The sequence below is a fragment of the Rhyacophila brunnea genome, unplaced genomic scaffold (assembly GCF_057557595.1).
Source record: "Rhyacophila brunnea isolate RB1 unplaced genomic scaffold, BYU_Rbru_1.0 scaffold_9, whole genome shotgun sequence".
Lineage (NCBI taxonomy): Eukaryota > Metazoa > Arthropoda > Insecta > Trichoptera > Rhyacophilidae > Rhyacophila > Rhyacophila brunnea.
The window spans coordinates 14,498,709-14,525,821 of record NW_028233361.1 but is presented as its reverse complement, the minus strand read 5'-3'; the positions used below and the strand labels follow the sequence as shown (position 1 = coordinate 14,525,821).

The 27,113-nt window shown below is 33.5% G+C and overlaps 1 protein-coding gene across 3 annotated transcripts in view; it reads left to right on the top strand.

The window, feature by feature from the left end:
• Positions 1-27,113, top strand: part of Gbs-76A (Glycogen binding subunit 76A) — a 130,892-nt gene that overhangs the window by 22,858 nt on the left and 80,921 nt on the right. The window contains exons 1-2 of one of the 3 annotated variants that reach the window (XM_085959904.1): positions 24,992-25,083; positions 25,291-26,399. In XM_085959904.1, the coding sequence (XP_085816030.1) occupies positions 26,379-26,399 (21 nt within the window). In that variant the 5' untranslated portion in view covers positions 24,992-25,083; positions 25,291-26,378. Of the gene's footprint in view, positions 1-8,974; positions 9,075-24,991; positions 25,084-25,290; positions 26,400-27,113 lie in introns of those variants that run through there. The other 2 variants (XM_085959905.1, XM_085959906.1) reach the window with 2 other exon arrangements.

Genomic DNA, 27,113 nt, shown 5'->3' with positions numbered 1-27,113 from the left:
ACGAAAAAACGTAAAAAATAAATAAAAAATAAAATACTTAATAAATAATGTATAAATGTGTAAAGTTATGACAATCCCGAACATTATATAGGATACAATAACGACACAAAATTCAATTGATCATTTGACAATTTGGAATTAGGCAAATTTTTTTTTTTATCTAGTACTATGAAAATTGCACCCACGATGATCGGTTTATAGTGTCGTGGGTCCCAGGTTCGAATCCTGGGTCTGGCAACTACACATATTGTTTTTCAATTTGTGTATGAGTCAGAGTATGGACCTAATAGGTTGAGCAAGTGGCTGACATCCATTTCTCGTAGAATAAAAAAAAACCTGTTAATACAAACCTCCACTCCGTGGAGGCCCATATGATCTTATTAGGATCGTACATGGTCGAAAAAAAAATGAAAATTGAACAGACCTGGATTGAAGCCAGTGGCGTGTTTAGTAACGTAGATGCCCGACGCACTGACCGTATACGATGAAAAAAATACGATGAAAAAAAAATATTTTTAATTTTACAATTATTAATAAATGCAGTAATTTTGTTATTCCTTAGGTAATATTTTACACCCAGTTTGTGAGAAATGCGCTTATATATTTTAATTACGAATATAATTAAATAACTTAATTAAGTGACTGGTTTAAATCTTCGGAGGCCCCCTTTTCTTTCCTATTATTTACGTCAAAGAAACGCGCCGCTGATTGAGGTAGGATGTAGATGCTAGAATGAGAGTTGTAGCGCCAGGAAGAAGAAATCTAATAAATATCTATTGCTGGATGTCTACCGACGCTTAGGGTAGTTAAAATATCTCTACCACGAAACTTACTATAAAAAGTGTTTTTTTCTCTTCCCTTCGTTTTATATCCGCCCCTTAGAATGGGGCACCCTTAGCGCATGACTTACATACTCCCACGGGATGGTACAGATTACCTATACAGTTTACGAATTTTAAAACCTACATGTATGCTACAAATGAGATATAAAAGTGAAATCAGAGGTCAAGACCTGCATATTAAAATAAAACGAATTAATTAATGCACTAATAAAACATAATATACTAAAAAAAATATGTCATATATAAAAATATATGTGGGGGGCCCAAGAAGGAGAATGTAAATTAGTCCCATAGGCTCTTTTTCTTCTTCACAGCTTAATTTCTCGTTTGTCTGTCTTTTGTCTATTGCACTCGGTGTACCTATACCATGGTCCCCACATCCTGAAACGGGCCCTCAGGCTAGGATATTTGGTGGCCCCCCTACCTACCGCTAAGATTAAATGCAGTGTGAAACACTACATTAACGTTTTTCAAATTCTGTTTTAGTTCAAATTAAGGGTACTTATACAGTGAATTTTTTAATACATCTACCTACTTTAATAATGGAGCTGTCGAGTATCGATACGTAATAATCAAAAAATATATTGCACAATTATATAAGTAATTGAAAATGTTCATGCCCATGAAGTGTAATAGCCTTTTTACTATTAAAGCTAATTTATTATGTGTGTTTATCTCACTTATCTGGTCAACCCGAAACGCCGGGGCCCCCACAGCCCGGGCCCCCAGGCTAGAGCCCTGTCAGCCCTCCCCAGCCATGACCTACACCACTCCGGAATTCGGGTGGATTTTGACAGTTCCCTTAGGAATTGGGTTTCTAAAAAAACCTGACATAAGTGTTTCGAAATTTTTGTGTTAGAAATTAAAATCTAAGAAATTTTTCTAAAAAGGGTGCTGTAGAATTATTACAAATCATTTTTTGCCGTGTTTTTATTTGTCTAAGCCCAAAGGTATAGTTTATTGGCTTTCAATGTCAATGTTTAAAATCATTCTGATAATTTTCATGTTTGGGGGGTGCCAGGGCCCCTTGCCCCCCCCCTTCCCCTGGCTGCGCCACTAGTATACACCACTCTGGAATTCGGGTGGACACCGAGAATTTTTTGATATTTCCATTAGATATTGAGTTTCTTAAAAAACCCAACATTAGTGTTTCGAAATTTTTGTGTTGAAAGAGGGTGCTGGAGAATTTCAAATCATTTTTTTGCCGTGTTGTTATTTGTCTAATCTATTGGGTTTCAATTTCAATGTTTTCACTATATTATTGTGTTTTATGTTAATTAAAACAAGACTTATTATCCACAAGGAAATTTGTGTATTTTCTACGACTATTTTTCAAGACGTAGTTGTTGCAAAGGATACTTGAGTACTTATTTTTTTAAATTGATTAGTTAACAAATATTGATTTACACATGCTCAGCGTAGGTCAAAATTGAGCTTTTATTGCATTTTCAAAGCATGATCCTGGACATTCCTTAAACGCGTTAACATCATTATACTCCCTACTTCAATTATAGTTTGTCAATAAAAGCTCCTAAAAAAAATCCAGACATAAACAGGTGATGCTTCACATCAAAACACAGGGCTTCGTGATGCAGATTGGTTTGAAGGGCTATATTTGTATTGTCATTTTTTTAAAATTAAAATACACGTTGTGTTAGGTACTGTTTGCACTGCTGAATCCGAAAGATATGTACTTAATTATAATCTTCGATACCAATTTTGGCGGAATTAATTACGAGTTCACTGGAAGACAGATTTAGTAGCCACTATCAAATTCGAAACTACCCGCCGTAGGGGTCTAGGAAAATTTGACGCCAGGACAACTGGACGCCACGCAATTCGAAAATAAATAGACGTTAGGTACTTATAGAAAAATATATTTAATTTTATTATTTATATTTAAATGATTATATTATGATTTAATAATTGGTGAGAATGTAAATATGCAGACGTAAATAATGATTTAATCGTGCATATGTTAAAGTTCCAACGAAAAAAGAGTTTTTAATTTTATATAAAGCCTTAGTCATGGTAATTCTCAATTCGCAATAAAAAACATTATGTTAAGAGTAAAATGAATTAAAACTACTTTAGTAGTAGATAGAAATTGATTAAAATTCCTCGTCTACGTTCTGTATACGTGTCTATGACAGTGCGGCGTCCAATTGTCCTGGAGTCCAGTTGTCCCATTCCCCGCCGTAGTTAGAACAATATTTACTTACTAAAGATTACTTTTCTGATGATGTAATGTCACAATGTTGACATCGGCACTCGACGGCTAGTCTAGAACTCCTAATAATTCGATTCACTTCAAATGGTTTGTTGTACAGAAACAATTATTAGAACATACAAAAATAATTACAATATTATACACTTAGTCAACGCTAACTGTGTTATGTTATAATTTATAATACTTGCAGTCAATGTATAGTAACGCCAAAGATCGCTCGGCAGTTTCTTATAAACATATTAGGCTAATTCTAAAACTTCAGAATAAACTTAATAGTTCCCGTTTATTTAAAATATTATCTTTATATAATAACTCTTCAATCATATTTCTACAAATTGCAACGCTAATGATATATGCCTACAAATATTAATTATGATTACAGACTAAATAATTTATCGGGAGCAGGTTCGAAGATAGAATCTTACCCATAATCAGTGTTGCCATATTTTGAAATTGGATAGTGGATTTCTGTTATAGTATTTTGGGAAACAGAATAGTACGCGCTGTTGAAAATGTATAGTTTTTTTGTTTCTCAGAAAAAAAATAACGGATAATTATTTGAGAAACTCTGAGGCCCCTTTTTATTTAGGTACCTCTTCCGACCAAAAATCGTTACCGAAGAATTCAAGAAATTTCATTTTCACGTTTTCACGATTTTTTTACGTTTTTCGAGCAATTTTTTTCAAAGTTCTCCAAATCTTCTTATATTGCGATATTATAGTACTTTGCACCAATTTATCGAACGAAAATATCAAAATTTTAGTACTTTTTACATATTTTTCCGATATTCAAAATTATAGTATTTTGGGCGTACTATACCTGTTTTATATCGTACATACGCAGACCAAAATTATAGTACAACTACTATAATTATAGTACGGTTGGCAACACTGCCCCCAATGTTATATAATAATATAGATAGTTCAGACAGTTGCGTCGTGTGTGTGTGACATGTGATGGGTAGCGTTGAATGATAACACAAGTTGGTATTTTATGGTTTAATTAATATGACACCAATAGATTAAATTTGTTGTTATTATACGGCACTATGAAAAGGTAGTATAATTACTTTAAGTTTTGAGTAAAGGTTTATAATATTACTTTTGAAATAGATATTGAAAGGAAACAGTGAGCTGCTCGGGTCGACTACATTTTATGAGCGATCTATGACAGCTGTATCATTTCCGTTGCGTTCTTCTCTATGCTCTAGATACAAGAACATGCCAGTTGTAGGGTTTGTCATGTATAATTACTTTTCCAGTACATTATATATTTCCTGTATTTACTACGCGACAGGTTGTATAATACCTCTACAAATTTCATGATGTTAAAGATGTCGCTGTTTATTACGTTATATTTTTATTACTTACGGAATCAATTCAGGTGCTTTGTAGGTATAGATTTTTTTGAAAATTTTGGCATTTAAATTATGTATGAGTCAAGGTGAACTTTAAATAGGTAATAACTTAGTATAGACTAGTATAGTCTTCAACAGCTGATACGTTAGAAAAACACGAGCAGAACAATACTTAATCAACTCCAATAATTATTATTTATTCGACATACAATTTTACGAACATTTATATTTTATAACGGAAAAGTTTTCAGATCTAATTTAAATTTAATATCTCAGTAATTATTTATAGATACCTTAGTAAAGCATTTATTTTCATTTTAGTACGCAATAAATAATTAGAACGCTCCGTATAGATGGAAATAAAGTAAAATTGCTATCAGTATAAAACCTCATATGGACCTTCAATCAAGACGTATCTATGTTGGGAATATGCACCTCAGAATACAAGGGCACCACGTCCACTTTTTATAAAAAGATACGCACTAAATTAAAGGTGGCCAATAAATTTTAATCGTATTACTTTAAAAATGAAAGGCCATGAAATGTTTCAGAACAACTTTTAGGACTCGGTCCCCTTGGTTTTAAGTTATTGTTTCATCTTTCTTTGTGCTACTAGCTCTGTAAAAATAAAGATTTGGAATATCTATTAGTATGTATAATAATATGTATCAGTAGAATATAAGAGATCTGTTTGGCTAGATTGCACGACGAAGGGTGATTTTTGGAACGAGGTAGGCTGTAGAGATCAGAGAATAAAAACACACTTAACCTATCATGTATATTTACGGGAAATAAGAAGATAATACGACATACCAATTCGATGAAATTTCAATAGCACACTGACGACATAATTATGTATTTTACTAAAAAAAAAACTTTACTTGAAATTATTAATTATTATGGGCAAAAATTCAGTCATAGAGAATAATTTATTGCACGCAAAAATTTTAGACTCACGCATTAGAGCCTATCGTTTTGCATACGTCGCGATAGACATGCTGAGGTACACACTTATTCGATCAATTTTTAATAACTCACTGACGACATAAAATTAAGGGATGAGTTAAAATTATATTTATATTTTCCTTGACAGAACAAAAATATTTAGATTAGGTAATAATAATTATTTTAATTTTTAAATTAAATCTATATTTATTTATATGATAGAGAGCTGTCGTAGATAATATTTTTTTTTAATTATTAAAACCATAATAAAACATTTTCTCGCTACCCCACAAAGAACGGAGAATAATATTATTTATGTATTTGCACAATTAAAATATGAAATTCGCATCGGAAATGGATGGTTTCACAAATGAACGACAGCTACTGACAAATGGTAGATTTTCACAATGGAAAGAAATAGTTATCACTTGTCAATAGATTATTGTAACACTCAAAAATTAATAGGTGTATCAGCGGAAAATATATTGTGCTCTTCTTTGCGCTTAAATTAGTTGAACTAATATTTTAACATACGTATTCTTAATAGTATTGTACATATTATTAATATTATTATATATAAAACTATGAAAAAACTCATTCAAAAAGGAATGATGATGAAAGGTTGTAATTATTATATGGATGGAGCAAAAAGTAATGGTATGTTGTATATCTTCAAAAATATATTATCAATCCATATAGGTAGTCTTATATTCGATTTTATTAAGGCTATACCTCAGTTGAAGCATGTTGTAAATTGAACGTATTACATTTCACCGTAGCACAGTTCGCGGTGAGCTTTCTTATCGGAAAAAAGATGGCCGCATAATATACGGCCATAAATTTACGAATGAAAACCTAACCTAACTAATAATCCAGTAGGGATATCGGCTATTTTAAAATGTTGTTTGCCGCTGGCTTACTGTAAACCGACAATAACCGTGTTTTACGACCCAAAGAGGTTGGACAGTCTTTAATATACGGCCATATATTTCCGATACAACATTTCACGGTTAAGTGTGATCGGCGAATTGCATACTTACAAATTTCCGGGCACGAGGCAACGATAGTTAAGTGTAAATGCAAGGTTTTTCGATATTCAACTTCTTAAATGTTAAATATTAGTTTTCATTCATTAAGGCTATACCTCAGTTGAGGCATGGTCTAAAAAGATCGTGGCTAGGCGATGCGCGGATCGCGGGTCGCGGGTCCAAATGACGCATGCCGAACGAAATATAATTTGTCATATAAATCCAACATGCGTCCATTTAATGTTCTGTTTATTGTTCTATTAGTAACAATAATAATATATTCATTGACATGTTTTCTTTTTCAAGTAAATCGGTAACGTTTTTAGTCATCTTTACACGATTTAAGAATTAATACCCTCATCGCCATCACGAAACAAATTGACGTATTCACACCTCGACGTTCGCTCTCCGATTGCCAGCGAGTCTAAAATTTCGTCGTGCCTATAGTTGAAAATTATTTACCGTTTCACTGGTCTATCGTCTTAATATCGAACTATTAACACAACAATTTCTACAGTAATATACTTTATTTGTCAGATCTGAAATATTCTGATGTATCGCGCAATGACGTGACCATAGCCGACCACAGTGATATTAGCCACGAGTAATAGTGCCTGTATGTGTACGTGGATGGATTTACTTGCGCCAATATCTACTATACTATCGCGATAATAACTGTTTACACGTAAAAGTGCTGACTGTCTCTCCAATCTCATTCTTCAAGCGTAAGCGAGACACGATGTTGTCATTGTATGGTGCTATTTGTCAGATTCGGACAGGCTCGTAGATAATCGGTAAACGTCAAAATATTCTGTGCGGTGTAGTACGTTTTTCTTCTGGCAGGTTCGCCACTATCATTCTACTGCCTTCTATTGCAAGTACCAATTATTGCGTGAAAATTCCGATTCTGAACTTTTTTGATCCATGCATGCAATCTTGCAACTTACACGACGATACGTGTTTATACGTGCATTTTTTTGTTTTGGCTACGATAATACGTACCGTACCATGCACGTGTAAACGGGGTATAAGGATTATTTCGCTTGATGAAATATTGTTTCGCTTTGTGAATTTCCTCATTTTTCTATTTGACTAGATTCACATTCAGTAAGTCCCACGATGTTCGCGCGGCTTAAGCGTCGGCCTATAGCGTCGTGGGTCCCAGATTCGAATCCTTTGTCTGGCAAGTGCACATAATGTTTTTAAATTTGTGTTTGAGTCAGAGTATGGACCTAATAGGTTGACCAAGTGGCTGACATCCATTTCTCGTAAAAACAAAATCTGTATAAGTATACAAACCTCCACTCTGTGGAGTCCCATATGATCCTATTAGGATCGGACATGGTCGGAATGATGAGAAGTCAAAACTAAGTTTACTTATATTTTTAAAATGTGATACGTTACTTTTGTTTGGTATTGTTTAGTGTATGTGAAAACTATTTTATAAATGTTTGAATATTTTTTTTGTTTATGTGAGTTTTGACTAACGCGATGTGCGATTAATTCCCGTCCACAATCAATGCGTCTAACTGAAAGCGTGCACCCAAGATAGGCATTAAAAGTTGTCAGTGCCGTGTCTACATGGAATCTTGATCGAACAAATGCGGCGTGTATGTAAATGAGCCGGCCGTAAATAGAAGAGGCGGCAGGTTGCTGACCGGTCTTATTTCGCTGCACTGCGCTGCACAAAATGCAGGCCGTCGAGATGCACTTAATAAATGTTTGCCATCGTGCTTCGTGACACTCTGCCTTTGCGACTTTCTTCACAAGAACGTCATCTTCAAAATAACTGCTTTAAAAAAAAATATATATATATAAGTACGTAAATATACAATAATATATTAAAATCATTTGAGTCGTTTTTTGCGACCCGAGTTTCACCTTTCTGTATTTTCAGGTGCTGTGTATACTCACCAAAGGTAAACACACGCTGACAACGAACACTCTTAACTCTAACTTATATAATAAATCAATAAAGTAGGTAAAAATTCCATTACCTATCAATCAAGTCAAGGGTCACAATAAAATATATAACAAACAAATTATGAATAGTTGAAGTGTTAGTAAAAAAACCCCTATCTTATTAGTAATACTACACTCGATAAGCATATTATAATAATCGTCAAAACCTAATAATAGATCATTAGTACTTATAAACAATAAAAATATTATACTCAAAAAATTATAGCAAAAAATTACTGAAATGGAATAATGGTACTTACATAAAAAATGGTACAAAACTTAAATCCGTTAAGAATTTAAATTCAAATTCCATGATGTACCTTCGGTCGATAGTATTAATATTAATAATACATTATTATAAAAACCAAACGCCATTAATAATGAAATATAATATTTATGTGATTTTTGGATGTTTGTGATTGTTTCACTTCTATTGGTAACTAAATATGTACACTACCATCATTAGCAGTGACGTCCATAGACAAAGCGCTGCCGAAATTTCGTCATTATCTCAAATTTAGTTAATATTGCAGGCGTTTTGTAATTATGATTCAAGGTATTAATAGAAGGCACTTGTATAGTTATTAAAGCAGCTGTTTGCTTTTTTCAGAGTCCCGCCGATCTGTGTTGAGGGGCAATCCAGAAATGTGATTCACCGTGAAAATGCCATCCACCGAACTCATAATAGCTTTCGCCAAAAATACTTGAAGGTAAGATATATTTTTAAATTTTGAATAATAATATTAATCCCGTTCGCTAAAAGCTGTTTTTATTGTTTACTATATATAGGTACTTAATAAATAAAATTACTAGTAATATTATGACGAACTGAAGGAAATGCAGGAAAACAATGAAATTTATTAATTTATTTATTTACGGGCTTACCCTTTAAAATGTGTAAGTACATACATATTATATTTACACGGATATAGTAAATATTTAAAATTAATGAAAACTATTTATTAAATTGACAGCTTTTAATGACTGGGTTGTGTCTGCTTTTTCTTGGAAAACATTGGGATATTTGGTTGCAGCGTAGAGGTCCGCAGTTTCAGTTGATCCTCTAAACAATATGTCTTGATTTGGGGTTTGATATGAGAATGTAGATTAACAGAAATATTTATTTTACGAGCATGTTGCCAAAGGCGTGGGTATTCTACTGCATTTTTTCCATTTTTCAATTGGATCTTTCTTAGCATCAAACAATGACTTGAAACTCCCATACCACAACTTCGACAATGCACTATTTAACAATTTCTACGTCACTGCATGAATGGCTTCCCTTTTTTCCCGAGTATATAAGCGACTTTATATGTTGCTTCAGTTGCATTCACTTCTTTGATACTCCGCGGGATTTTATTATATTATAAATTTATATGTAAAACGCACTAAATGGAAAGAAAATACAATCTAATATTTTTGATACCTAATAAATAATTATATAAAAAAAGGGATTTATTTTGTAAAATTTGTATTCAGTCAAAAGGCCGCACTTGACACCTAAAAGGCCTCAGGTTTGTGACCCCTGGGTTAGACGAATCAGTCATTCTTCGTGAATAATTATATTAATGTAACATCCACTCTGTTGAGGTAGGTACCTACATGGTAATTTACTTTACTTGTTTTTCTAAATTCGAATATTTGATCGAAATTTTATAATCAATCAATGTAGGTGTGGTCGTAAACTTCATAGTCAGAAGTTATAATTATTCCTGTTTTATTAATATTCTTTTATTTTACAATGGAATAGGTAATACTATGGGTTTTTTGAAACGTTGTCCCTAAATATTTATGAAATGGTTTATATGGACAAAGGTACACATGAAAACTATTACGCATATTTTTGAAGCATCATTATACCTAATCCCAGATAGTCAGCGGATCCAGCGGTCCGGAATCCACTTTCTAAAATCGAAATAAACAATAGCACTGGCTGTATTCATTGGCAAAGGATTTTTTTCGATTGGATTTATAAAAATTAAGTAAACTTATTATATATAAGAGTTTCCCAAACAGTGTGACTTCAATGATTAGGTAGTGTGCCACAAGATATTTTTGCGATTAATATTTGCTCTTAAATTTGAATAATGATAAAAAACCCTCAAAGTTCATTTCAGAAGTATTCATATTGAAGAAAAGACGAAATTTTCTTCTACGATTCTTCTACATACATTTAAAAAATTTATTGATAAGGGAATTGCAAGTAGCTCTTTCAAGCATCGATGCATATTATACAAAACATGTTCTCGTAATATATTATATCATTGAGAGAATCGATTACCTGTTATTTACATACGTAAATATTTTAAATGGAAGTCGAGATATAGATTTCATACGTTTCTGTCATTTTTAAAACCGTTATTGTAAAGAATTACAGTTGGATATAATATTATTAAAATGAAATATGAAAATATGTAATTTTTAATATTTGAAAAAAGTGATATAGAGGTACGTAACTGATTTAACTGTGTCGCAACAATTGTATAATTTGAAAAATGTGCTGTGATGCAAAAGAGGTTGAGAAACACTGGATTATATCACTACCAACATATTTTGTGTGATTGGTAAAATTTAATGTAACAAATTAAAATAGAATCACATAATATATTATGTATTAATAACAGATGGAAATTGTATGAAAGATTTTCTACAAATATCTCGAGGTTTTCTGTCTCTTCTCGAACGATCTATTTTAGGTTTTTTACAGTTGACACTTGTATTTCTCAGCGCATTGTTTACTTTAGTAGGCCAATGACATTCTCTTTGTATTTTAATTGTACAATAGAGATTAAATAACAATTATTTGCCGACGTTTTGGTACGTTCAATTAATTGTACAAATTAATTATAATTCTAATTTCAAAAGTAAATATTATGTTGAATGCGTGTAAATAAAATGTGTCTCGTAGATACAATATTGTATTGCCTAATCGTTCGTGTATGTTTCGCTTTTCATCGGGTTTTTTTCGGTAACGTCACGTGGAAAACTAGTTTTTCATTGGTTGGCACAAAAGATACGCGCAGTCCGTAGCCAACAGGGTTGCCGAAAGAATTCTAAAACGATTTGCAGCATTGAATTATATCTTTTCAATAACACTGATATGAAAAATTTATATTTGTATTTTCCTACTTATTTTGAATACAAAAAGTTGTACATACAACGTATCGTAAATAATTGACTATAGATTTTAGAATTATTTATAGAATAAGTATAGCTTTATATCAGTGATAGGTTTGTGAATAGCCTCTTAGAATAAATATCGTGAATATTCTAAAATTTTCGCCTGCGGCACGAATGGACAATTGATATTTGTACACATATGAAAATTTTCATGCTATTCTTTGCATATATGTATTTAGTTTAACTTTCCACCCTGAAATAATAAAATATAGTAGACACCTCATAGTAATAATATAAAGAGAGTGGCTATTGTTCGGCAAAATGAAGCCGTGTTTCTTGCGTATAACACACAGTAGGATCTCAATTTTATTATTATTAACTTAACTATGAAACGTTTTACCATCATGTTGCTTCTCAGTACGGCTGCCAAATTTAAACACAACATAGTTAACCATATTTCCCACTAAAATATCTAAAAATCATTACCACTAACTTAATATTAAATTTAAGAAAAAAACAATAAATTTCAGCAACATGTGATCTCAGTTTTTAAATGAATGTGGTCATTCAAATCAATATTTACCGGTGACGGTTATAGTTATAAAGAATATTTAATTCAGCCGTAGAAATTCTATCGTACTCTAACGTATATTGCAGAGATATAAGCGTGCCGAATGCTTTCTCACTTCACTTCTGAGACATTACAGATCCGGTGTAATATAAATAATGGTGACACCTGTTATGCTCCAACATTGCGGATAGGGCATGTACAAGTTCGCGCCATTTTTACGGTCCATCGCCAACTCTCGCATCTCTCGGCAAGCAAGACCTACAGGACATAGATCACTATTGTAGCGTAGCTGCAGGGTTAGGGCTGCTGTGTCCGCTCATGAACTCGAGTGTTTATAACGCGGTCGTACCAATGTATTTATCTGTATCTCAATGGATTCTCAAAGCTCAAAAGCCGAAATCTTTAATCTTAGTAAGATACCACGCCTCACAGCCAAACGGGAGCACAGATAGCACGCACGCATTGAACAAACGTCATACATACGGGGATAATTCATCAGTAGAGTAGGTATGCGATTCAATCGAGCATAAATGCGCACTTTTCTATTAAATTAAGTATCTGGAAACACACTTGAGTGCGTGGCAACCTCAATCTTGGGCATCTACTCCAGAGAAACTTCCAGGTATAAACAACTGCTGATGCTTCACATCCAAACGGAGCGTCTCGTGATGCGGTCGATTGATACCGAGTGCGAGTAGGTGGAGGTGTAGGTACATGTTTGTGTTATCGAATTCCTGCGGACGAGAAGAAATCGTATATTTTAATTTATTCTAATGTATGTTATTTTCATAAGTAGAATCAGTAATATAATTCAATATGTAGATCATTATACTGATTTATGATTTTTGCCTCCTCGCGTGTGAAACAAATGTCTCGTTTTATGAATCTAGTGGTATTCCCAAGTGCCAAAAGAGTTAATCATTGGCAACATTTGATCAAATAAAATGTTTTTTATATCCACAGTCATTCTTAATCTGGCAATAATATTGAATGGGCTAAAATTGAAATGATTTTATAAAAAACCGTGGTTTTTATCTGCCTTGTATTTTATTGTATTTGATTTAATATCCATGCAGATAATATTAAGGTGTTTATATCATCTATTTTTATTCCCTTTCAAATAATCTTGACTTTCTTTGCCGTCATTTATTTTTAGTGACACGCCACAGCATCATGATTTGAGTTACCACATCTCCACCAGACATGTATATGCAGCCGCGATTTGTACACGGCCACCTTCCATGACGAACGATTTTGGTACCACACTTCCTGTCCCGAAACGAAACTGCACGGGACTGATGTAACAATCATGCATCTTGGTGCTTAAAGAAAGAGTTTAGAAAATAAAAAAACGAGTCTTGACTTGTTCTGTCGTCATTTTTATCTTTAGTGATATCAAGTGTCTTCTGTACCCGTGCACTGAAACAAAGGAATCAGGTGTTCTGTTCAATTCTTCACTGGACATGATGGCTTCGCTGGCATTTTACCCGTCGTTCATGTGGTGGTGGAAAAGTAACTTGATCAGTAGTATGTAAACTACATCATCTGGGAATATCCTGAAATGAATGCTGAAAGGGAAGAGTTGCCCAAGTGTCTCCAACCAGCTGTTCATTTGGTCATTTGGTCATCTGACCTGGTTGCCATAAAGGCCAATTATTACTCACTGGTTAATCTTTTTTGTCTCATGAGTACTCTTTACTTATATTCATGTAAACTCGGTCAAATCGTATTTAGTGCGTGGTGATTCCAGTCTCGGGTAACTAATTCTGTGACATCCCCAGGCATAAACAGTTGGTAGTAGGTACTACACATCCAAACATAGGACCTCGTAATACGCCCGATTGGTACCAAGTGTGGTCCGGGTCAGGTCGGTATTGTGTTTATATTGTAATTAATTCAACCATTCTTCATTTATTTGCTTTCATATATTAATTTCCTGTTGCAAGTTACTTATGTACAGAATCATGAATGAATTGGTGCAATTATTGTAGTAACTGTGTGTGTATTCTATTATTATGATGCTTGAAGAATTTGTACGTCGCACTGCCAAATCATGACGCGAGCTGTTAAGTTCACGTGATATCTAAATCAAGTTTTTTTTTTCTTTTTCGGTGGACAACATTTTCAAAATAAATCACTCCGTGTTGACTGTGGAAAAGTTTAATTTTCATTATGATACCGGCATCACCACACTATGATTTCGTGAATTTCTATTGCTGTAGGTCTATCTTCCGATGACTTTTTCTTCTTCTTTGTCTATATCTGCTCCTTAGATGAAGTATATTATGGATATAATGACGGTCGTCAATCTCCTTGTGTCTTCTCATATCATGTTAGTATCATGCAGCACTACTGTTTACACCGTTTATCCATAGCACATGGTAAAGCCAGATTCATTGTCACATCTTCACCTTAGAAATTTTCATATCCGGAAAATTGTACATATGCAAATGGCCGTATCATACCGTGAACTATTATCAGAATCAGATATACGTATAGATAGGTCAAATTAATGTTTAAATAAAATACTTATAAATTCGTAATAAAAAAACAGGAAGATTAGGGAAATACAGAAGAAAATAAGTAGGTACATAAGTGAATTAGAAATATATTTATATAATATATTCCTGAATGATTCAAAAGTAGGTTAGCTAGTAATCAAATATATAATAATGATGATAGCGTTATCAGTGGCGCACCCAGGATTTAATATTGGGGGGGGCAAGGAGGAGAATGTAAATTAGTCCCATAGGTTCTTTTTCTTCTTCATATAATTATTTTTACATATTTCCACAATACACGGTGGTATATTTGTATAGTTTCTCCGTTTTTATTAAATTGGTGGCATAGTGGCGGTAACCGTCGAGCGTGTCATGAGCGACTGGCGGATTGAAAGTGACTAACAGCGACCATGCTTTTTCTTCTTCACAGCCTAATTTCTCGTTGTCTATTGCACTTGGTGTACCTACACCATGGTCCCCACATCCTGAAACGGGCCCTCAGGCTAGGATATTTGGCGGTCCCCCTACCTACCGCTAAGATTAAAGGCAGTGTGAAACACTACATTAACGTTTTTCAAATTGTGTTTTAGTTCAAATTAAGGGTACTTATACAGTGAATTATTGGCGATTTTCAATACATCCACTTTAATAATGGAACTGTCGAGTATCGACACATAATAATCAAAAAATATATTGCACAATTATGTAAGTAATTGAGAATGTTCATGGTCATGAAGTATATTTTTACTATTAAAGCTAATTTATAATGTGTGTTTATCTCACTTATCTGGTCAACCCGACACGCCGGGCCCCCCATAGCCCGGGCCCCCAGGCTAGAGCCCTGTCAGCCCTTCCCAGCCATGACCTACACCACTCCGGAATTCGGGTGGACACCGAGAATTTTTTGACAGTTCCATTAGGGATTGGGTTTCTAAAAAAACCTGACATCGAAATCACATTAGATCTTTCATCGGCTTTCATAATTTCACGAAGGACTTTTTCGGTTTTCGCTATTTCGCGGATTTTTCTGCTTTTATCATTATTTTCGCGGTGCATTTGCAACAAGCCAGCGGTGCACCGGTTAAGAACCACTGGTCTAGAGCCACAATATTTTTGCTAAATTCCACCGAAAAAAATGTTTTTTTTTTTTTAAATTTACACCACCACCGACTGTGGTGGGCATGGCCCCCACATCATGAATGTTTGGCGGGCCCCCTTACCTATCACCGGGGTTAAGGGGAATGTGATGTTCTTACAGTAGTGTTCTCAAATGGTATTCCGTGGATTTATCTATATTGTTAAATAATTCCCTTGAATTCTTGATTTGTCGGACCTCATATCATATTATCGATCATTATCATACTATGAACCACTGGTCGCGACCCCCTCTTGTGGTAGCGAAGTAGCATTCGACCCTTCGATATTGGTTAAATAACCATTTTTATTTTTCTAGAAACACTAAAAATAAGTGTAATATAAAATTATACACGTGAATTATTATCATGTAGTTACGTATATCATATTTTCATCATACTTTATATTTTTTATGAAGTAGTATAGCGAACAAATTTCTGGTGTGTGTTTATCTCACAATTAGACGAGCCGCCACGCCGGGCCCTCTTAACCCCGGGCCCCCAGGCTGTAGCCCTGTCAGTCCATGGTGGTGGGTGCAGTCGTACTTTTCGCCGAATTTTTATCGTCGATTTTGGGTTTTTTAATAGTGAAGTTCCAAAATATTAATTGAAAATGGAAAAAAAAGTATTATTACATTTAACTTGTAGGTACACAAACCTGCCCAACAGAACACAGCCTAATTTCTCGTTTATCGGACTTTTGTCTATTGCACTCGGTGTACACCAACCACTTCGGAATTCGGGTGGACACTGAGAATTTTTTGACATTTCCATTAGATATTGAGTTTCTAAAAAAAACCCGACATTAGTGTTTCGAAATTTTTGTGTTAGAAATTAAAATGTAAGAAATTTTTCTAGAGGGTGCTGGAGAATTTCAAATTATTTTTTGCCGTGTTTTTATTTGTCTAATCTATTGGCTTTAAATCTCAATGTTTTTGGGGGGAGGCCAAGGCCCCTCGCCCCCCCCTGGGTGCACCACTGAGCGTTTTTATCAGATATTTAATAGTATACGTTTTATAATATTTTATATATGAAATGCCTCTTTGTCTGAAAACCTCGCATAAAATTAGATCAAATGATATTTACTTGTATTAATGTAATGCAATGACATATGATGTAATGTAGTAATAAATAAATAAATAGATAAATATGTAAAAATAATATTTTAAAAATATATTACATTATTTTCATCCTAGAGCCGGAGTGCAAAGTTATGAAGCATATACTCTACCAATCAATATAAAATTAATGTTCTTATTGAATTTAATAAAATTTGAACGTTACTGTCTGTGAAGAAGCGTCGCATCGAAATGGTTTGTAACATACGTATGACTTACTACACGGTGAAATGCTCCAAGAAAAATGCGTGATTTTTTTAAATCTCAATGCGACAAGGCCATATCTTTCTGATACAACAGCTTACGACGAACGGTGAACTGCATAGGTATGTACAATTTTTACCGTACCTACCAGAATTTTTGTGTCATGTCGTTCCTCGATAATTTGAATTTTGTTTATGATGCAATGATCTTGTTTGCTTAGATTTTGTAGACGTCAAGTAGACTTCAATAATCGTGACATCTCTATGCAATCAGGCATCTACCACTATTTTGTTACTGTAAACATCAAGTGCTGAATAATCGTTTGCTATCAAGTTTGCGCCACTAGTATTTTAAAGGTAAACGCTAAAAATGATTGCATTCGCCACTTGACTAATAACAGCTGCTGTGAATGCATCAACGTTTATAGAGAAATTCTGATACAAAACATTGTTGACTTCCGCGACAATATTGATTTCACGGAGTCAAGAAAAGTGTATTTTTAATTATTGTGGAAACTAAAATAAATTTTAAATACGATTTTATAAAAATAGGCGAAAAACACTGTCTTCTTCTCGACTACTGCCAAAAATATGTCAAACGCTATTATGTTTAATTGCGAAAATATTTTACAAGAAAAAAACTTTTTGCAATAACAGAATTGTATATATTTAACTCTAGATAGTATAATAATGGTGTATTAGTCCAAGAAAAAGATGACGGTATTGATTTGTAAAGGTCAAGTGTAATTTTATTTTGACAGATGTCAATCAAAGCGTTGTTCTGGCATCGTGTACATAATTATTTGAATTGTATAGCGAGTTGATTTGTTTCATTCACTTCCTATCATCGGTTGCATTGAGATAACTAAACTATCTTCTTTACTATACGCTGATTGAAATAACGTATCTAACTATAATAGTACGATAATAAGAATACATGATATTTTACAGAAACAAAAAATACGAAAATATTTGCACAGAATAGGATTTGGACTAATTTACTCTCAATTTGGGTGCAATGTTTTGTCGATTAATACACGTACTGATCATTCCAAAAATTCCTAACAATACCACACAGGCAATATTTAAAATAATGTTAATATTGTCGATCATTTTTGTCTGTCATTTTGAATCAAAGCTAACGAATGACAATGAAGCCTTTTCTATATAAACGATGCCTTGTGAAATGTGAAAATGACGCAAAAAAGGACTTATGTGTAGGGTTACCAGATGCCAGATGGTTTCCAAAAAGAATACATACAGAAATAACGGTCTCATTTACGTGAACGCGGAACTTATCTCCGAGATTTAAATAAGTAAACCATAGAAGAACTTATTTAGATAAAGATTCTATCTATATCTTTGATATTAGCCAGGAAACACAAAATTAACAGGTTTACCCTATGGGGCGTGGCCGCAGTTTTGAAGTAGGATCTTTATTATTTTAAGCCATATCACCAAGAGACACAGTGAACCGACTGTCCGCAAATATCCAATGCGCGTGACAAATTGTAATGCATATTATGTGACAGACGTATTTATTTAAATTAACATATTTTTAATACGCGTTTAAGTTTCTTCTGTATTTTTCCACATCCTAGACCTGTACCCTGTCATATTATGCCCGATAGGGTAAGCCAGTTTCAATTATTTTTTTGTTCCCTGCTATTAACAATACGTACTTACGCCTTTTACAGTGGACACCAGTGGTGAAGACTCCATACTAGGCGATTATTTAAAGCCTACATTATTAAGAAATAATTACAAGATAAAAAGAACTTTTTATATACTTACAACGTTTTTAAATTTTCTGTTGAATCATATAAACTTGACTTGACTAGCTTAAACGATCAAAAAAAATTGTACATGATAGAAATAATACTGAAATGTCATTTTTACATGTCATATTGACTTCCATAGTAACGCACGTATATATTAATAATTTAGTTGCTAGGACCCCCTAGCAACCAATAATGGTATCGAAATAACTTTTAATACGAAACAGAATTAACTAAAAATGAATTCAATTATACTTAAAGATGGCTAAATTTAAAAATGCATTGACATCGTGTTCTGATATATTCTAAAAGTTTCAAATGTCTAGATAGTCGGGAAGTTAGTTAAAAATCGATTGCAAGATTTGTACCGGACAAAGCACCAACGGACAAATAAGAATACGAGCTAAGAAAAACGTTGTAAAATAATATAATTGTCTATGACTGCAGCTTTGTCCAAAATAAATAATACTTAGGTAATTAAAAAATTCTATGTCATAAATAAAATATAGATTATTTAAAAAAATAATTTTATCTAATGGTTTTTCATGTGTTTAAAATACATTATTTAAACTCATCGCTCAACGTTATGCCGTTATGCCGTTATGCCGTTAGTATGTTATTGCAATTTCATCGGTAGTAATATCGTATTATCTTCTTATTTCCCGTAAGGGCCGTAAGTATACCTGTGTGCAGAGGCGGCTCTACTTTAAGGGTTCATAGGGACCATCCCCACATCGTTATCATGTGGAGAATGCGTAAAAAACGTCCGATATTTTTATCGTTGTCATAATATACCTACAATTATTCAATTTATTTCATCTATCTAAACCCGTCGCAATTTTAGAGAGATATTTATTAATATTATACAAATAAATATAGAGCAATAATTGTAAAGTATGTAATAACATACTAATGATTACTCGGTATTAAAATAACTTATTAAATTAAATTCGCCCTTTTTCGCGGTGACACCTATGTACAAATTAAGAACGCTACGGCGTCTATTTTTCGCTGATCGGGGTCTCTCAGTCCCATCCCGTTGCTGCGGTACAAATCTCTTTCTGCAAAGTATGTGAATGCATTAGAGTTATTATACGCATACTAGGGACAGAAAAAAATGACCCCATATGTGAGTAAAAGCGCTCATTGTATGTTGTTGTTCAAAACTGATGATGGTAAATCTATAATAATTATTATTATCTTTTAATTATTAAGTTTATATGTTTAAGCACGATTTTTAGATGTGATTAAGTTAACGACTCAGATAATCATATTATTTATTCTGGAAAAATACTCATTTCCTCATTAATAAAATCATTTTATTATAAGTAGCTTCGTACATAATGTACCTATATTAATATGAAAATGTAGGTAGGTAGATACTTATACATATATTTGATAATTAATGTCTAAACCCCACCACCTAGAAAGTCGTCGAGCCGCCACTGGCTGTGTGTTCTGTTTCTCTGATCTCCATAGCCTACCTCTTTCCATAAGTCACCCTTCACCACTGAGGTACACTGTACGTAAAAAGATAAAACTGTTGTCATTCCTCGAAAGCCAATGAAATTTGGTGTTATAATAAATTGAGTATATTATTATTTTGTTCAACCAGAATTTAATGTTGTCATAAATTATATGATAGAAAATAATATAAATAGGTATTCTGGATGGAACATTCTGGAATACTAGAATGATTGCATAGGAGAATAATTAATATTATTTATTGAGAATGAGATATGTCACAAGGGTTCAGTACAATGGCTATCGTGGGTCAATTGCAATTACGATACCTATTTATTCTTAACATAAGTCATGTGAGGCGATAAAAAGACTGCGAATTTGTTGAATGTTAGATAGCTCGTTTACAGATTAATCTAAATGGACTTAGGTCACTTTTTCCATACGTTTATTATTATTGTCTATCGATTAATAGACATACCAAAGAGGCAATGACAATCGTAACAATGCATACAATATATACATGGTGAATTGTTGATAAGTGGCAAAAGCACACAAGTCACTCTTTCGAGGTAGGCAACCTTTAACGTATGGATGGCGCAATATAACATTTGAAAATCGCCAAGGGATATACCTATATGGGTTTCATGAATAAACAGAATATCATAGAACATGAATAAAAGAACAAGATATAACAGAACATGACAAAACAGAACAGCGATAGACAGAAATATAAATTTTCAGAACAGAGGAAAATATATCATTTAATATTAAAATTGTCGTATTAATATGATGTTGTATAGATTTTTAATAACACAGATTTTCATTACGCCGTAAAAATCAAATTATATAAGTACCTAGTTTGTGCATTCCTAGTCGCTGGAAAGCTTCCATTAAACGGAACTCAACTCGGTGTTGCCGGCAAGCTATATCTCGTCTTCTCAATATAATATTTTCAAAAAGCTTGGGTGAGTACAATGACAAATTGTAAGTTTATCTTTGACTTGAAACAAAAAAATATATTTTTTAATGTTTTCAGATATATATTTATTAATTAATACAGTTGAAATTGTAAATTATCAAAAAAATGTCTCAAATTGCAAGCTTCGTATTTTTCCGTTAGGTGCCTCTGGTAGGTAGAAGCATCACCCTTGTGAGCAAATTGCATATACACGACTAAAAAAGTGCAGCGTGTATGAAAAGAATGTAACGTGGGTGTTCTATTTATGCGATCGCGCAACAAAGATGAAAAGTTTTCGCATGAAAATTTAAGTGCGTCGGAGAGAGAGACAGCGTATGCATTAAAGACAGATAGATAAATCAAGATCAGGGAACTCTTTCTTTTCTGTGATCAAGATAAATATATTATAATATAATGCTGGATGATGGTACGTTTCAATTTAAGACAGACACCAAGTCCAATGAACTCAGCGAAATGACATTATGTATGTACCTATTATTTGCTTACATTATTTATAGTTTTTAAATTAACGTCTGGAAGAATGATTTAAACACTCTTTTGCAGACCATCCTGGCAGTAGTGTTGCGAACTTTGCGTTTTTATTGCCATATCTAGCATGTTTGGATATGTATCTACCTTCCATATTACGTACCTTCATTTTATACTTCGCTTCAACATTTCAATTCTGGTTTTAACACCGCATAATAATTATGTAGTTTAGCGTGTCAACTGTCTACACTTCAAATAGCGTAAAAAATCGGTGTGTGCACTTATGTACGCGCGTTACAAGTTATACTTCTTTGGCGTAACAAAACATAAACAAAACTTGTGATAACCTAGATTCTTCGATTAGCTCTTAATTATCTTGTTAAATTACACACTCAAGAAAAAGGGCCGCTTATTAAAGCACCGTTGGTTTATTTCTATACACTGTAACTTATATTACTAAATTATATAATTATTTATCGTTGTTTTTATTTTTAAAGTAACAACTGTCACTCTGACGTTTAATCGTTTGTTTACGTCAGGAATTGCAAATGGCCGACAATAATAAATTCGTTGCCTAGGCAACGGAACAATTCTACTATCAAACTTGCGTTTGTATACAGCTGACTGATTCGCAGCTTACTTTATACTGTCGCGCACTTTCGTAAGGTGTGCGCGCGCAGCTCTCAATTTCACTCTCTACCAAACGCCCTAAAAGAAGTATCACGGAAGTCATCATTTTATATGATGATTTTATTAAAAAGATGTAAAAATATTGTAATTTGAAAAACTATAGTACACAGAACATAATTTTGTTTTGAATCCTTCAAAATTATAGTATTTTTGTCTTATTAGTTAAGTTATAGTACCTATATACTATTATACATTTTCACGGAATCATTTGGTTGGCAAGACTGACGTGGTGTTAAATAGAAATCAAATGCCGGCGGAACTATATTGTGCGCTAGCATTTTCATCACGAAAAAAAAGCCATTTTTTAAACTTAGTTGACGCAGCCAATGCGCACAGTACGCATTCTACTAGTGAACGAAAAAATGCACGAATGTAGACACAGCTATTGACGGTTTTAGCTACATTTTTGTGATAATACATATAAACATCTGATTTAGACATCAACTCTGCATGCAATCTTGCTACTTATTTGATATCAATTGCAGTAAACGATATCTCATTAATACGAGAAGCCCACAGGAATAGCTTGTGGTTAATCTTAGCGATACTACATACGTCTATGTATGTAGGTATCTATTTTAATTTTTTTTATATTGAGACTTATTAATTGCGTGCACCAGAATATTTACTAAGATACGATTCATGATAGCTGAGATAGTTAGTGACGAATGATGCCAGGCGTGCACACATTGAGAGAGAGGAGTTTTCGGGTCCGGACCCCCCCAACAGGACTATTCTAACATATTATCACTAAAATCCAAAATCAATAAAGAATGTTTTAAGCGCCGGCTAGACGCTTATGCTTTACCACTAGCTTACCTGCGTAAACCGGTTTTTATCGGGAAGCCCATGTGTATGGACGGGAAAACTGTAGCTCGCGCAAACCGAAAAGCGCTGTAAATATGTTCCGTATTTTATGCACAAACTATACCTCGCAGGCAAGTCGCTGCCATCTAGCCGGCGCATTAGAATAGCCCTGCAGAAACTGAAATTAAAATAAAAAAAAACTATTTAACTGAATGAAATACTACTTATTCTTTTTTATCGACAGGACCTCATGGTCCTGGTTGATTTGGCTGTCAAGTACCATCTCAACGGGTTGGTCACTCTCCTTTGGTGCAACCATCTGAGGCATCAAATATTTGTTTTAATATTCTAATGCGGCATGTATAAAGACAGCATAAACGACACAAACGGACACTAACGATCCCAATAATTACGAACGTTAAGCCATACATACTGGATAATCACTTGTGAATGACAGTTCGCAATAACTCGTATGTGAGCACACATAGTTACGGCTGCAGGCCAGGTGCCTATTGCTACACTAAGTTCAAAGAATCTGGATATGAGGAATATACCCGGAAAAGTGTGAAGATCCACAGTTGAAGCGACGAGAAATAGTTAGCGGGGTAAATTTGGAAGTCAGTGCCACTTGCTAGATTTCATTAGCACCGTGCCCCGTCCCACCTCTTTAAAAAGCAATAATAAATTAATATAGTTATTTTTGGAAAATCGACCCCCTATATCAATTTTCCAAAACGTTTTTTTTTGTGATAACCGATTGCTAACTATTTTTCCAAACCGCTTTTGGACGTATGCTAACAAAGAGGCAGATGAATAATCAATGAAAATTAACAACGTTCTGGAAAACTCATATGTTATGGGATTCAAATCCAAATGCACCAAATTAACACTGCACTGAGTAAATCAACAGTCTGATTCAAGACTTAGAGTGGGTACACATGTGTCATTATGCGAGGGTGATTATTAGCCATTTGATCAATTGATTTAGATAGAATATGGAATAAAAGACTCTTTGAAAGAGTTTTTTAGCCTCCGCATTGCGTTCAATTGATTATTTAGTAAACATTTTTATAAGATATCATAGCTACTTGAAACTTTGGATAATGTATTTTTGCGTCCTTTTTAAAGAGTGTTGTGAATTCTCTATTTCTAATTTTATTTTTAATCTGTGCAAAGATGTACTTTGTATTTAGTAAAGATATCTTGAGTGTCATATGAAGTTGACCGCAATGTCAACCTCTGGGGCTCACTTAACGCCTTATTTATTTGTTATTCTATTTGAGAAGCATATTTTTAGATCTTAAATCTATTTGATTAGGGTCCATAAAATGGTCATAAAATATTTGGCATATACCTACCAGTGGCGACGACCCCATACTAGGCGAATATTTAAAGCCTACCTTCTTACGAAAAATATTTCTAATTTCATATTGACATTTTATATACATATCACATATAAAATTAATAATTTAATTTGCCAAATGCATCTGTCGTATAATTATGTAGGAATGTATTATATAATAAGCACCATCTGTCGAAAGTTTAAATCTTCACGTCTTCTCTCTTCAACATTGTATTGTATGGATTATTTTGCCTGTGAATCCGGGCGTTTTTTTAGTGTGGAGTTTATGTCACGTGACCCCAGCGTGTCTATTCCAGTCTATACAAAACGATAGGCTGCTAGAGCTACGCCTAATGCATTTGACCTATACCTGACAGGTGTGCTTTCTCCACAGCCTACCTCTTAAAGCCACCCTTCGCCACTGATATTTACCTAATAACGAAAATCTAAAGAGGTACTGCAGTCGCTGATTTGGGTATCCAGGAGACTGGAAGAAATATTTAATATACATACTAGGAAAACCCTAGGCTATAAAAAATATGTGTGTGCTTATATCATTTAATTTTACACTTTTTGTAATGTATAAACTTTAAATATTTTTTAACTATGAAAGATCATAATATATTACAGAGAAATTAAAGAGTAAACCAATGGTAACCGGACAAAACAGAACAACGATAAATATAACTATGACCTTTCAGGAAAAATATAAATTTAATATTGAAATTGTCCTATCTCTATTATGTTAATAGATTTTTAATAGCACAAATTTAATATAACGCATATCAAGACATATGCGAAAATCTTATTGGTTATTGTATTACATATATTAAATATGCGCATTTCTTTTAACGATACATCGTTTAACGACCCGAAATCTACCTAAAAGAATCGATTGGTGGGGTTTCCTTGCGAGAGAAAGAGATTTTTTGGAGAGTGTTACGTGAAAACTCCACACACTCAAATTTTAATACGCAGTACACAATATTGTCATCGCGTTAGCACTAAACTTGTGTATGTACCAAATAATAAAATGTACACGCGTAGTTGGAAGACAGCCATCGGCTGCAGATTTTTTTCAGAAAAAGTGAAGTTAGTGGCATAATTTTAGTAAAAATATCAAATTTAAAAACTATAAACATACCATATAAGCGTTAAGTTCGATAGTTTTGACAGAAAATATGTCCTAGTCGTAAAGCGCCGCCAAGCGAGAGAAAACGATGCAATAGGCTTCAGATTGTAATCATTAATACCCCGTTTACTCGTGATCGTGCATGGATTTACTGCTGACAGTACGTATTATCGCGGCCATAATAAGAAAATGCACGTATATTGTCATGCGAATTGCAAGATTGCATGCATGTATCAAAAAAGTTCGGAAGCTTCTGAATTTTCTGAATTTGCGCCTACGCAGTAGAATGATAGTGGTGAACCTGCCGGCAAAAAAACGACCTACTACACGTAGAGATGCATTTTTCGGTTAACCGATATGACAACATCGCGTCTTGCTTACTCTTGAAGGAAGAGATTGGTGAGGCAGTCTGCACTTTTACGTGTAAATATTTTTTGTCACGATAGTTTAAAATACTCACTATTGCTGCAAATAAATCCATGCACGTGTACAGGCGCTATAAATTTTACTCTATGTATTTCGTGCGTAGTAGAATTTACACCAATAGTAATTTAGTAATTTTAAGGTTGAGTTGTTCAACGAAAGTTTCACGATTTGTTTTTTTTATGAGATTCATAAGAATTATTTTGAAAATTGGACTGCGTTTTGTATCTTATAAAATTTGCGACACTTCCGTAAAACAGAAAATCAGCTAAAAAGTTTATTGGGATGCATTCAATTCATGTAATGGTAAGTTATTCAAAATAATTCTCAATTTATTAATTCTTCTTTTCATTATTAATTACATACCTAAAAGTAGGAACAGGTTTGCGACGAACTGTGCTAATCCATTGAACAGTACAGTTTTATTATTTGAATCTGAGTTCCTGAATAAATATGCTGCATTTTTTCATGTGTACGGTAACCAATAATAGGTCACCTTAGTAATGAAATTCGCGAAAAATGTTTATAAAGAAACGAACGGTTTGTTTACAAAAACGACATCCACGGTGTGTACATTCATTGCAATGTTTATTCGAAGCAAATAATTATTGTGATAGATAGAATTTAAACTAGGAATTGTTTATTTATTCAGCATGATTTAAAAGTCAAGTGCTTTGATGACTAAGGTTCAAATTCATTTTGTTACGTACAGGGCACTTTATAAATTACAAATTCAAGACGTTCATAAAATGACATGAGGGGAAAACAAATAAAACAGTACACATAAGACAAGTATACTGAATGAGCTAATTAGACCATATTTTAAAAAAATCTTATATATTAAATCAACGTACACCTGAACGCACTCAATATCAATATACGAAGTGATTTGGTTGAACACAGTTATTACCCTCCTAATTGGCATTATGAACGTTATCATCATCATTACTAGCTGAAATCGATCCCCTGATAAACGAAGGCCTCTCATAGATCCTTTTAATATTCTTAGTCCTCAACATC